The 13380-nt window shown below is 48.4% G+C and overlaps 1 protein-coding gene across 5 annotated transcripts in view; it reads right to left on the reverse strand.

Moving 5' to 3' along the window:
• The window catches only part of LOC126543059 (parathyroid hormone/parathyroid hormone-related peptide receptor-like), a 1023923-nt gene that overhangs the window by 134710 nt on the left and 875833 nt on the right, over positions 1 to 13380 (reverse strand). For all 5 annotated transcript variants that reach the window (XM_050190210.3, XM_050190212.3, XM_055077604.2 and 2 more), the window contains exon 9: positions 7679 to 7748. In XM_050190210.3, coding sequence (XP_050046167.1) covers positions 7679 to 7748 — 70 coding nt within the window. The remainder of the gene's footprint in view (positions 1 to 7678; positions 7749 to 13380) is intronic.

Genomic DNA, 13380 nt, shown 5'->3' on the forward strand with positions numbered 1-13380 from the left:
ACACACTGGCCGCTACCTGAACTTTCATACCGTTCATCCAGAAGCTCACAAAAGGTCGGTTGCTGCCTCACTGCTCAACCGTACGAACCGCATTTGCACCACAGCAGAAAGCCGTTCCACTGACTTGGACCACGTGCGAGGTGATCTCTCGGCAAGCGGCTACCCCACATCCTTTTTGACTGCTGTGGAGCGCCGTCTGTCCAATCCAGCTCGTCCGACCAATCCCCGACCAAGAAAGCGTGCCGCCATACCTTACGTTCCAGGGATAAGCGAAACCTTGTCTCGCGTTCTACGCAGTTATGACGTTGAGGTGGCGCACGTGCCCGTATGTAAGCTGAGGCAAGCGCTCGTCGGCGGTAAGGACAGGCTTCCGAGAGAATCGTTTCCCAGCATGGTCTATAAGATACCCTGCGCAGATTGCGACTACGCATACATCGGTGAATCGGGCAACTTCAAACAGAGACTGAGGCAGCATCAGAAAGATGTCGAAAAGAAGCGTACAGAGTCGAATGCCCTTGCCGAGCACACGGATGCAACGGGCCACAATATCGACTGGGATCGCTCGAGAATTATCGGCCAAGAACGAAACCAAAAATCGCGTCTGTATCTGGAATCACTGGAGATACAAAAAACACGTCACACGCTTAATCGAAATGAGGGAACCCTCCTCCCGTCATACACGCGCTGCTTACGTCACGTTCTACAGCTTACATAAGCTTCCACGAACCTTCCGTCGTCCCATTGTGAACAAGGCTTCCATAGCGAAGCCGTAACGTCTTTTAGATTTTTCATTTTTTAGCACTTCTATGTTGGTCGGTGTCCTTCGTTTTATTTCTTCAATGCTTCATCCCGACCAGACGGGCTTCCGTCGAACCCTCGATTTCTTTCATGAGCAAAAACAGTTCAATATTAGGGCTAAGCACTATGAGAGCGATTTAGTGCGCAACGGCGACGAGCGACGGCTTCGAGCGGCAAAAAAGGCCGCCGTCGCTTGACCACATCATTCGGTTCTGGAAATCTATAAATCGTCGCTCATCTCCCGGAAGTGCTATGAGCGACTACCCAATAGCGCGAAGCCGGAACTGGATGTACATCGCTCAAATACCACCGATTGTCACGCGAAACGAGCAAACGATTGAATGTTTATACGTGCAAGAATAAGAACCTACTGCAAGACCTTCAAAAATATTTCATGCAACATTTTACAGTAAAATACATGAACTTAATTTTACTAAAGCACGCGTCAGGCTAGTTTCGACGCGCACTTGCAGCCCTCATACTGGCAACACCGGGGAGGCGTCGCTCAAAATCGTGGCTCGCACTGAGTACGACTTGTAGGCGACGAGCAAATGCGACAGCCATCTCCATCGCATCGCTTGTAGCTGTCGCGCGCAAGATCGCTTATATGGGGTTTATACTGTATTCAGCATAAAACATGAATTCTTCGTGCGTTTTCAGTAAGTTCAAGCTAACGCGACCAATTGACCTCTTGCAGCATGCAGCTGGATGCTTGCGGCAAAGTTTCTAACTAGCATTGGTGCTGCGCGTAACTTCAGTGGTCGCAGATTACCCATGGGCGAGGCACCATCGTGCGCACGGCTTATTTATAACGAAAGCATGCCGCCAGCAAAATGACCCCTTTTGTTATGTGGCTCCTTATTTCAACAGCGTTCGGTACACAGTAGACTGCCAAACTGAACAAATTTAAAGGCCCGCTACGCACGCTCCGCATAGGCGCGGGATCATGGGCTGGTGAGCAAACCATTTTAAGCGTCCTCTCGCCTCATGTCTTATTGAACATACCATAGTTCTGGCAGTGCTTGCCATCTTCAAAGCTCTTATGGATAGCGGCAAGTGACAAAATCACATGCAGTTATCGCGACGACTGGCTCTTTCGATTGATATCGAGAGACACAGCGCGCTAGCCTAGTTCGTTGTCAATCGCGTCGGCTAAGCGCCGCGACGACTTGGCGATAGCATGTCATATACGCACAATGTGCACCTAAGTTAGAATTCACTTACCATGGAGGATTTGTTGTTATATCCAACAAATGACGAACGACTGTCGTGCTTTCGCGGCCACGCGAGACGGCTGACACACGGTCTCCCTTGGAAGGCCTTCGTTGCTGCTCGCTGGACGGATCACCTTTTCCGGTGCTGTGCTGTTCCGCGATGTTGAGCGTGCGCTCGCGGTGGAGCAACTCGGAGTGAAAAAGTAGAGCGCTCGCTCCGCGTTCCTTTGAACTGTGGCTGCCTGTTCTCTTCGAAGCAAAACGCTCTGTTCTTTGCTCAGCGTCCGTGAGTGATACATTGCCATGTTCGGGCCAGCCTCGTACAGTTGAAACAGAAGACTACGCTACGTTTTCTTCTTTATTGTAGCAAGAGTAGAACGGGCATTCTACTCTCTCTCAGAAGGGAGAGTGAAAAGCATATTTCACTCCCTCCTTGGTGACAGAATGAACAATGCATTTCACTCCACTCGACATTTTGCGAGAGTAAAACAACGCTTTGAAAGTAAATCGGCCGCTTCACTCCTGCGACACCTTCCCTAGTTTTAAGAGTGTATGATCTGATTCAATTATACAATCTTTTGTGTGTATGATGATGAGTTCATGATGTACCTGGTGCGCAATGCAAGAATAGATGATCGTTTGAAATAAACGCCAGTTGGAAGTAGCGCCGGTCCTGCCGTATGTGTTCCTTTCGTCCTCGTCTTTAGCGCGCTTTTATGAAAACTGTCTTGATTGCAAGTTCGCCATGTAAATCACAGAGAACTATCGCGGCATCGCGATAGCTAGACAATCTGCATGAAGACCGACGTAACCATTCGTAGTACTCCATAGCATGATTTGAGCCCTCTAAAAGAATGTTCGCGCGACAAGTGAGCGGTGACACTGTTTATTTCAAGAAGAAAAAGAAAAACTGTCTGTAAGAAAGCAGCACACCTGAGCGATTCCTGGGGTTCTGAAATGCTTTAATGCCACTGCTTGGATGCTTTCTATCTAATCATCTTCAATATGTAGCTGCTAATAATATTGACTCTTCCCTTGTTGGTGTCGATAGAGAGAAAAACTTTATTGAAGGATAAAACGCTCAATGGGTGGAGCCCCTAACATCTGGCGCTTCCCATGGCTCTCTTTTAGCACCTTTCTTGTTTTTATTTGCATGAATTACATTATTTACCCATAGGCATTAAGTAAACTATTAGTCTTTTCGCTAATGACAGTGTTTGAACCGTGTGGTTAAAAATCTGTCTAAGCTGCAGTGCGACATTGAAAAAATTTCCTCATTGGGTACCATTTGCCTAATGAAACTAAAATTTCTGCATGTCAAATAATGAAGATATTGGGGGCGAGGACTTCCGGAGTCGCCATCTGTCGGAAGCGCCTCCCTTGCGTAGTGTGAGGGATCACACGGCGCGCTCCTCATAGGTTTCGCTTACGGCGCTCAATAAAAACGCCACGCCGTAGCCTTCCTGGACATTCATGTAAGTACTCTCAAAACGAGGGAAGTTTTTGACTGTCGATATAATAATCTTGGGCAAACTGAAAGCAGAGAATCGTTTACTGACGCTATCTCTTTACGGAATACGTACAGTGAACGCCACTGCGCGGGGTCGCCGCGATGGAGTCTTCCGAACCCGCTTATCGAACCGGCTTCTTGCGTGAAGGGTAGGCAAACGCAGCGAGCAAACCATGTGAAATATGTTCTTATAGTGGGCTGTCTGTATAATCAAATGGAGCATAACAGGAAGAACCCTCAATGTAGCGATCGCACGGGTTCGAAGCGGCCGACTGCGCGTCTGCGTGCATGTCCGCGCACAATCTTTTGCTCTCGCTGTGAGCGCGTTTTCGCAGCGTGCCGTGAGCTTTAGGCCACAGCATATGAGCATATGACCGTACACAAGTAGCCGTTGTTGCGTGGACGCTATCAGAACTGTTCAAAAATAATTTCGTTATAGAGACTTTGACGCCTACGGCGACTGTGATGTGCCGTCGCGACGATTCAATCTTTTCGTGTCTTCTAAATTCTTGTACATTTCAATATCATTTCTCAATTTGCGTCGCACTGTTTGTTTATCGGTCTTCTCAGCGTGCGATTTCCCTCTGCTTCCTTTTGGTAATCCAGTGCATAACTCTTAACCCAAACATGACTATATGCCTTGCCTTTTCTTCAATGTGCGTCCTACTGCTCCATTTTCGTTCCAGTGAACTTGCCAGTATCTAGCATCAACAAGTTCGTAGACCAAACCCTCATGACATAACCGGCGTAGCCGGCGCGGGCTTGCGTCTCAGTGCGCGTTTTTTGCTACTCGCCTAACGTCGCAGTCCCGACGCCGTAGCAGAAATCTTCCTCGCGTCTGTGCTTGCTGCGTACCCGAGTTGTAACCGATGGCTGTCTGCCGGTTCTAAGTTTCGCGAGCCAAGCTTCACGCAGCTCCTTGTCCTGTGACTACGTGTGAATACGGCTGACACCGGGCTGCGTTGCGTACGTGCAGCACTGCGGCACCAAGCAGTAGCCTACCGTGCTGCACGCCTCCAAAGGCAGCCACTACCTATTATAGCACTTTGAAGTGTTGCCAAGCAGATACCCAAGGCGGTGAAGCCCCACCACTAAATCAGAACCGCAGCGCAAGTGGTATTTCAAAGTTTCCTTTTTTGCTCGCTTCGGCGCTTCCGAAGCAGCCGACGCGGCCGCTGTGTTGACGTGATCCCCCATGCCACGCCACGCCGAAGGTGGCGCCAGCTTTTCCAGGGATGGAGCTCGCCCCCAATATCGAATTTCTAATAGGCTTAACGATCCCGTATATACGCTAAATAACACAGCGCTCATCACTATGTGTTCCTGTAATATCTAGATAAGGCAGAAGTCTACAGGAAGGTCGAGGCTTGAAATGATGAGCAGTAGTCGAACTTGAAATGTCGCTGAAGCCAATGTTTCGACAAGGGGGCTTATCTCTGCCAGGGCAGCAACCGCGTTCCTTATCAGCGCTTTTATGTACACGTAGCTCACTCTCCTGTACACTTGCAGCGACCGTCTGTCACTTCGCTCTCCGTAGCGTGGGGTGCATTGCCCTCTGCTCAAACCGAAGTGGCTTTCCGACAGAGGCACCACCACTACCACTCGGCCAACCTGCTTTTACTCTTGAGTAATGCCAGCCGACTTTCGATTCTCAACCTGTCAAAACGTTTATTACTTGCCTCGAGCTCCCAACAAGTGGTAACCCAGGACATTTACGTTTTTTTTCGAACACTTTCCATGGACGATGCTGCTCCTACTGCTGCAGACAGAGATGACGCCACGATAACGTGTCTTGTGATCGCCGCAGAACTTCAGATTCCCAGCTTTTGGCCCAAGTATCCTCGAGTTTGCTTTATGCAAGTAGATTTCAGTTTTCAACTCCGACGCATCACTTCAAAAACAGCAAGGTACCTCGTCGTCGTCGGCGCGCTACCATCCGACATCTGCGATGCCATACACGACTTGCCAGCGGGTACACTTTCGGCCACAGCATACGACGGCCTGAAACGCACGGTCATGTTGCGCCCCGAGCCATCGCAATAGAGTAGGCTCCAACAGTTCCTCTCCGAGGAACTCGGCGACCAACAACCGTCACAACTCCTGCACCGTTTGAGTCAGTTTACTGGGTGGCCACTGCGCAAACGAGAGCCAACTTACAATCTTGCGCGAGCTGTCCTTGCGGCGTCTCCCACAGTCCGCACGCATGGTACCAGCTAGTTTCGACGAGACGAGTCTCGAACCACTACCTGCACTCGGGCGTGTGTCTTCTGCCAGAGTATGCACGGGCAAATGAATTTTAAGAATTCCTTTAGTCTTGCGTTGATTATCTTTGACGCGTGAGGGTGTACAGCTATATAAATATGAAGTATGTGTTCTGAAATAAAATAGTTGCGAGTGCAGCGAGTGTCGTCTTTTCTTGTGTGTCTTCACCGTGTCCGCGTCAGTGCGCTGCTTCACCAGCAAGGTATGATGATTCATCACCAAGTAGCCCAACTTTCCCCATTACTGAGCCTCTAGAAGACATCACGGCTGAAACAGTGGCCGAAGCATTTGTCGCTACGTGGGTGTCGTGGTACGGTTGCTCTTTGCGCATGAATACTGGCCGAAGCCGGCAGTGCCAAAGCTCGCTTTTTTCTGCCCTGGCGAGACTCCTCGGAAAGCGTCTACATAACACCACAGCTTACCACTCACAGAGCAATGGCGTGGTTGAGCGTCTCAACCTAAAACTGAAGGCGTCATCGACCGCCACGCTCGGCAGATAGCACTGCGTGGAAATGCTGCACCTTGTACTATTGGGGCTGCGAACAGCAATCAAGGATTACCTCTGAGTCAGCGCAGCCGACTCCCAACAAACTGAAGGGGGGAGGGGGGGAGAGGGAAGGAGAATACGCTGCTGCATAGTGCGGAATAGCAGATTTCAAACTAATATAGAGAGAAGGAAATTGAGGCCTAGCAAATGTGCGATACGGACCCTTTTGGTGGCATCACTCAAGTTCCCCGACCCCATCCAATCGCCGTCGCATTCCAATTATGGTGCACCGGGGCGCGTTTACCACGTTACCAGACCCGTCAGACAGGCTGGCAACCCGCACTTCATACGCCGCTCACAGAGCTATTGTCTCCCCCCCTGCTTGATTCTTCCCGAAAGTGCAACGGGAGGCTGGCACGGTTCCAGATAGTTGATCTTGGTCCTGAGCAAAGCTGTTTTGCAGCTCTGGAAGGTCGTTCGAAAACAACTCGTCTCCTCCAACTGAGCGCTTCCAGGCGAGGAGGAGATGCCGGAGGCAAGTCGATCCTCGGACAATGGAGCCCTTGGACCGTCCCCATTGGCCGAATATGACGGCACTTGCACGGGCGCCTACCATTCGAGGAAAATGACGACACCTGAGCTGGCTCGACGATTGCCCGAAAATGACGTGGCCCTGAGAGACCGAAGGGGTTAAAAGCAAGAGACAGGGAGAGGAGTTTTCTTTCGTTCTTCTTGCCACGGGCCACAGCGTCCGATTTGCTGCCGGCTGTCGATGACTTTATGACTGTTCATTACTTTGTGTAATTACTGTAAATAATGTAAATAAACCTTCAGTTCTCAAATTCCTCCTCCGCTTCGGCCAACTCCCGCACTCAACGGCGAGATCTAACAATGTGTAAACTGATAACAAAGAGCATGCATACACATAACGTCGGGAGAGTAAAAATGAATAAAGAGAAATAGAGAACAGGAATTATTACAGAAGTTAAAATAGACTAGGCGTGATAGTAAGTAAGTAAAGAACGGCTTGTGAGAAATTAAACAAATATTCATGTACAGAAGAGAATGTAAATAATATGGCACTCGTGTTATGAACAGTCCTGGCTAACCAGGTGTCAGACCGAAAAACACTAATGAGTATAAATAAATAAAGAAACAAATAAATAAATAAGGGCGGTTGGTTATGTTTTTCTAATTAGTATAGCGAATGGATTCAAGAGCTGTCTTTGTGACATTTATACCCGTTGACAAGACCGTATTGAATTTGTCGATGATATGCGACTCTCAATACTTCTGTCTTTATATATATTGCATAACTCGTAGCTTTTGTGACATGATTCACGATGTGCCAGTGACAAACCTAGAGCGTTCAGAGAAATATTTTGAACTATTGGAAGCTGAGCTTACCACAATGGAAGCGGTGATTGGCCCACGTATGATCCAGAACAAATCTTGCCTCGGGTTCGTCGTCCAGCAGCTGTTGAGAAATGAAAAGTGGAATCGTTTTTCCTCGTCGAACGCTCGCTTGTGCGGATAACTGATGCTCTTGTATCCGTAAGTTCAAAGATATCACAATTATAATGTGCAAAAACGGCGCTGTATTGAACAGGCTGATATAAGAAGGCAGGATTGAATTGGCACTGATGGTGCTCAGCGACCACCATACAACAAAATCTGAGTCACATATAACAACAATAGATGCTATTTACACATAGGCTGTGACATACTATGCATCCGATTGGCTTCTATAGCATTGACTGAATGCAGCTTTAGTTATCTAAAACGCTATTTGTATCTGTTATGGAGTGATCTACTGCACTTATTCATCAGTTTCGACTAAGTACCGGATACATAAAATAGGTTCTATTTTCATTGGCCAGGAAACCCTCAGTGCTTATGTGACAAGGGCAAGCAAGGACGTAAACATCTTACAGGGCGGAGCGACTGAAGAAAAAAGTCGACTAGTGTTCAAAATTTTAAGGCTTGAACGGAAACTGATAAGCATGACAAAGCTTCGGAGCCTGTGGCACCCCTTCAAAACTGTGCACTTGTTCTCATAGAGGAGTTTTACTGTGACACTACTTAAGTGCTCGAAACTCATTTTGCTATGTCCGTCCGTCCATATCGCTGACGACGACCGTTGTCGTCATCGACATTATTGTGTTGTAATCAGAGTACCTCCTCATCCTCACTGGCGCTCCTTATCATCAATAGGATTAGGAGGGTGACGATGTCGCAGACAACGCCACAACTTTAGTGCTTACCTAGGAGTTTCTAGGATTCACGACAGCACAGAGTCCGATACGTCAAAAGTAATATCGTAGAGTACAGTGAGTGAAAACTTCATTGAAAATGTCCGGCGGTTTGGGGCCAGGTGACAGCCTCGAGTGCTTGGACACGGGCGGCTTCCTCCGCGTGCCGGATGGCCCACAGTTGATCAGCGAGGCTGTGGCTAAGCAGGGCCTCTTCTCACCGCTCGCTACGGTTCGAGACAGCCGTGTCTAATCCGTTCGTCGGGGACTCCTGCTGCTGGCTACCGGTGCATTCCCATAGCATGTGCTGTAGCGTCGCTGTGGCTCCGCATATTTACACTCGTCGGATGGATAAAGGTCAAGGTAGCAGAGGCGAAGGATCGCCGGGTTCAGACACGGGTTCGCCCACCTATAGCGTCCAACATCTATACCCACGAATGATAGGTAGCAGCGCGCTTACAGCTCGGTGAAAGTGCACCGGAAAAGCACTTAATGGACATACTTCGCAGGCACAAGTCAGTTTAACGCTCATTATTTGGTAATAACTGTCGGTAGAATGAACAAGAGGATATAAAATAAAGCGCTTCGCAGGCACATAATGCTGTTACTTGTGATAAATATTCTTCGCATTAAACTGAGGGCTCAAGTCAAAACAGGTGACATAAAACAGAGAATTAAATAGGGTGAATGTACAAAGTAACGACCAGCCTTCGTTTAGCTTATTCTGCATGCATTAGTAAGGTCACTATAGCTAGCCAGTAAGGAAGAATTCTAGGCACAATTTCTTTCACGAAACTCTGCTGGCTGCTAGCAGAATGTCATATATCACAGTATTTCTGATACTTACTTGCTTGTTACTGCTTGTCTTATTTGTTCATTTTTAGATGCATATTGCTTTTTGTCAGGAAACGCAAATTTACACTTCATCAGAAGGAAGTATCCAGTTCTTACCCTATAACGTATTCATCTATCATGCCACTGGTGTCTTCGCAAATAGAATCTGTGCTCAGTCACCAGCCAAAAACAAGCAGTTAGGATTTTTGGGTATGTAAGCCACTTGCATCACAAATTATAAAGCTATTTACTTGGTGCAATCTAGAAACTCCTCCTATTCACACCAATGTCCACATGATAAAAAGCAAGCAAACATTCATTCAAGATGTTTGTGCTCGCAGGCGTGCCCATATTGCACGACAACGCTATATGTCCTAACGTACATAAATATTACCGTGTTCCATAAGCTCCCCTCACCGATGGAAGCACCTTCAAAAGTGCAGTAACGTCTTCTGAAAGAAATGATACATGTAAGAAGCAGAAAAGGTGGGTGTGATAGGGCCTATCTGTCAGGGTACTACAAAAGAAAACGCGATCGGCAATACTTATGCACATTTCACTTCTGAGCAAACACACATCGCATAAATCACATAATCAAGGGTTCGACGAAAGTTCGTCTGTGCTCAGTGGCTATGGTGTTGGGCTGCTGAGCAAATGCGCAAACACCCGTGTACCTAGATTTAGGTGCACGTTAAAGAACCCCAGGTGGTCGAAATCTCCGGAGTCTCCACTACGGCGTACCTCATAATCAGGAAGTGGTTTTGGCACGTAAAACCCCATAATTTATAAAAAAAAAGTTCGTCTGGTCAGGCATAGAAATAAGGGGATCACGGTCACTGACCAAGTCTGATGAATAATCCGACGTTTACCAAGCGCTGATTGCCACAAATTATATATTGGTGAAACAGGGAAGTTCAGACGCCTCAAACACCATAAACGTGGCGTAAGAAATAATAGTCACACGACGAACGCCATTGCCGTGCATGCGCAGAAACATAATCACAAGATTGACTGGGACAATGCCACTGTTGTTGCCAAAGAAAAGAACATGTCATCCCGACGGCTGCTAGAATTTCTAATCATTCAATCGACGCCAGCTACGATGAACCGGACACCAGGGACTAGCCCTGCCATTTACGCGCGTTCGTTACGTCGCGTGCTGGCTATATAAGTGACGATGATTTCCTGTCCAACTCGGTGAACAAGGAACCCGTATGCGGTTCCGAAACGTCGGATTATTCAACAGACATGGTGAGTGACCATGATAGCCTTTACATCGCATAAAGCGTGCGCACCCATGTAAGCTGCGGCACATCGCACATGTATATTACGACTTGTATCTTGTGAACACACTTCGTAACAGCAAGAACACAGCTCGAACGTCGTGATCACCACGGTGACACATCCATCAAAATGGCTCACAAGCGGAATGGCAGCGATAACGAGGCAATAAAAACTTATCGCTACTGATCGTACCATCACATCCGAAAATTGCAAAGGACTGGCGTTCACCATTTCGCGGCAAGGAACCGCATACACAGAACACATATGAATCGCATATGCTGTGTGCACCGATCCGACACTTTTTCCTTTGCCCACGCCCTGAACATATGTCCTGCTCAGAATGCAAGTGTATGCGATGGACACGCCAAGCACGGCACAAAAAATCACGAAGTCGATGGGTTCAAATAGTTATTCCGACGCTCTCGCAAACGCAACACACACTTCCTGCGCTCCGTCTGATTTTGTCGGCAATCGCACGCACTCATGATGCCTAGAAGGGTGCCTTCGATGACTATCTCCGTGGGTGCTAGATAATTCTACTAATAATCACAAGAACGCGAAAAATACTGTTTCTGACGCGGCTGTAGCTTAGACCTCACGTGCCCGTTTCGCATCTCTTCGAGCAAGCGCCATATTTGCCGTGAAGCCGACCGAAGCCGTTTGCCTCGAACCAGCCAATGAGAGACGAGCAGGCGTGCGGATGGCAAACAAGCGACCGGTGTTGCCTTCTCCAGGCCAGCGTACCCCACAGCTGCCGACGAGTTGTTTCGACGCTGTTTCTCGAAGCTCGACCAGCGTTACTATTGGTTAGCGTGCCATTGTCGGCAGGCTGCAGACGTACGGCAGACCATAGCGACCAGACAAGGACGAGACGATTTATAGTGCGAAACTTCCACATTTTATTCAATGGTTGGTGAAGGATAAGATGAAGCGAATGAATGAAATCAAAAAGTACATTGCGGGGCCCCTTAAATAGGTCCCCTAAAATTGTAGCCGCGACCTTGACCACGTCGAGGTCACGTGACAGTCACTGAGTCTGGTTGTAGATGGGCTGCTGATCCCTGTCCCAGGTGACGTTCGCACGTGCTTCCCTCCGCTGGCGCCTAGAAGTGCGTCGGCGATCGTAAGCGGCATTGGTTCGCGGAAAGCGTTCTCCCTCTCGTTGCACACACAAAGGGGCCTGTCATCACTGCGGGGCACCTGGCAGACCGGCATCGCCACGAGACAACCATGGCAAATTAGGAATCCATCTATCGTTTCGGTTGAGCAGGGTCTTTCTAGCATTCTCTTTACCCGGCGTGGTACACGCCAACTGTAACAGCATCTCCGGCGGGGGAAGAAGATCCCGACGCGAAGAGGCCAGCAGCCACTTGGCGAGAGATCGGCGTTTCAGCAGCAGAATTTCATTCAGGGGTGACGAGCCCTTGGTTCGTAGCTGTTAGGATTCCTACGCGCCGTTCAGTCCTTGTGGCGCTCTTGTGCCGTTTCTCGCTGGTCCGGTCCGGGAAACTGGACTTGCAAACCGTTGTCGCAACTTTTCGTCTGCTGCTTGAACAAGCAATCACCGCAGAACAGTGCCGAACCCACAACCAGAAAGTAAGTGAGCACAAGCACCCTACTCCAAGATACACCAGACTTTACATAAAGAAAGAAAACCCTCTACTGCTTTTCCATCCCTGTCACGCGTCCTCCCCCCGTTAACACTAAAAACAGCCTATTCTTGTAAGGGTTAAGACATGGTTACTAAAATCAGCTAACAATCAACTACACCTTCGCGATAACGAAAAAAACGTATGAAAAAAATACAAACGTAAAAAATGCCACGGAAACCAGAGGAGCATGGAGCTTTCACTACTCTAGGGGCAACGACTCAGACCGTCAGCACTGCCCTTAAGTTTATCTTTCTTCTAGAGAATATCGAAGGTCTACTGTTGAAAAGCCAAGCTCCCGTGCAAAAGACGGCCGTTTTTCGTAGACATGGACTGCAGCCATGTGAGGGGACAGTGGTCAGTCTCTAAGGTGAACATTCAACCAGCTATATAGCAAGCTAGCTTCTGCACTGTCCATATTATGCAGGCGCGTTCCTTTTCTGGGGCACTGTATGCTTCCTCACGAATTGAAAGCTTCCTAGTGGCGTACAGTACGAGGTGTTCGTTTTCGTCATCTCTTTTTCGACAAAGCACCACTACTCCCCCCCCCCCCCCCCCCCCCCAGTCGCTGGAATCAAACTGAAGAATGAATGGCTTAGAGTGTCGGGCGCGTTCGACACTGGCTGACTCGTTACTGCTTTCTTCTGCATACTAAAAGCCTTTCCTTTTGCGTCATCCCACTTTACCATTTTCTCTTCTGTTTTTCTGCGAGCATCTGTTAAGGAACTTGCAATCTCGGAACAACGCGGGATATATCTGTGGTAATACCCTGCCAAACCAAGGAATGACCTGATGTCCCGCTTTGTGCGGGGTTGCGGTAAATTGCCTGTTGCGGTCAGTTTAACCTTTGAAGGCCGACGATGGCCTCACCCTATTACGTGACCTAGATAACCAACCTCCGCGCGCCTTAATTGGCATTTGGGAGCTTTGACAATTAAGTTGGCCTCCCGTAGATGACACAACGCGGTTCGCAGGTGTTGCATATGGTCCGCCCATGATTAAGAAAAGATTTCTGTCATCGAGATACGAAAGCTCAAAGTGATCCATTCCCCGCAGCACCTGGTCCATAAGGCTAGAGAAACAATAGGGA

This window comes from Dermacentor andersoni, chromosome 2, assembly GCF_023375885.2.
Source record: "Dermacentor andersoni chromosome 2, qqDerAnde1_hic_scaffold, whole genome shotgun sequence".
In the NCBI taxonomy this organism is placed as follows: domain Eukaryota; kingdom Metazoa; phylum Arthropoda; class Arachnida; order Ixodida; family Ixodidae; genus Dermacentor; species Dermacentor andersoni.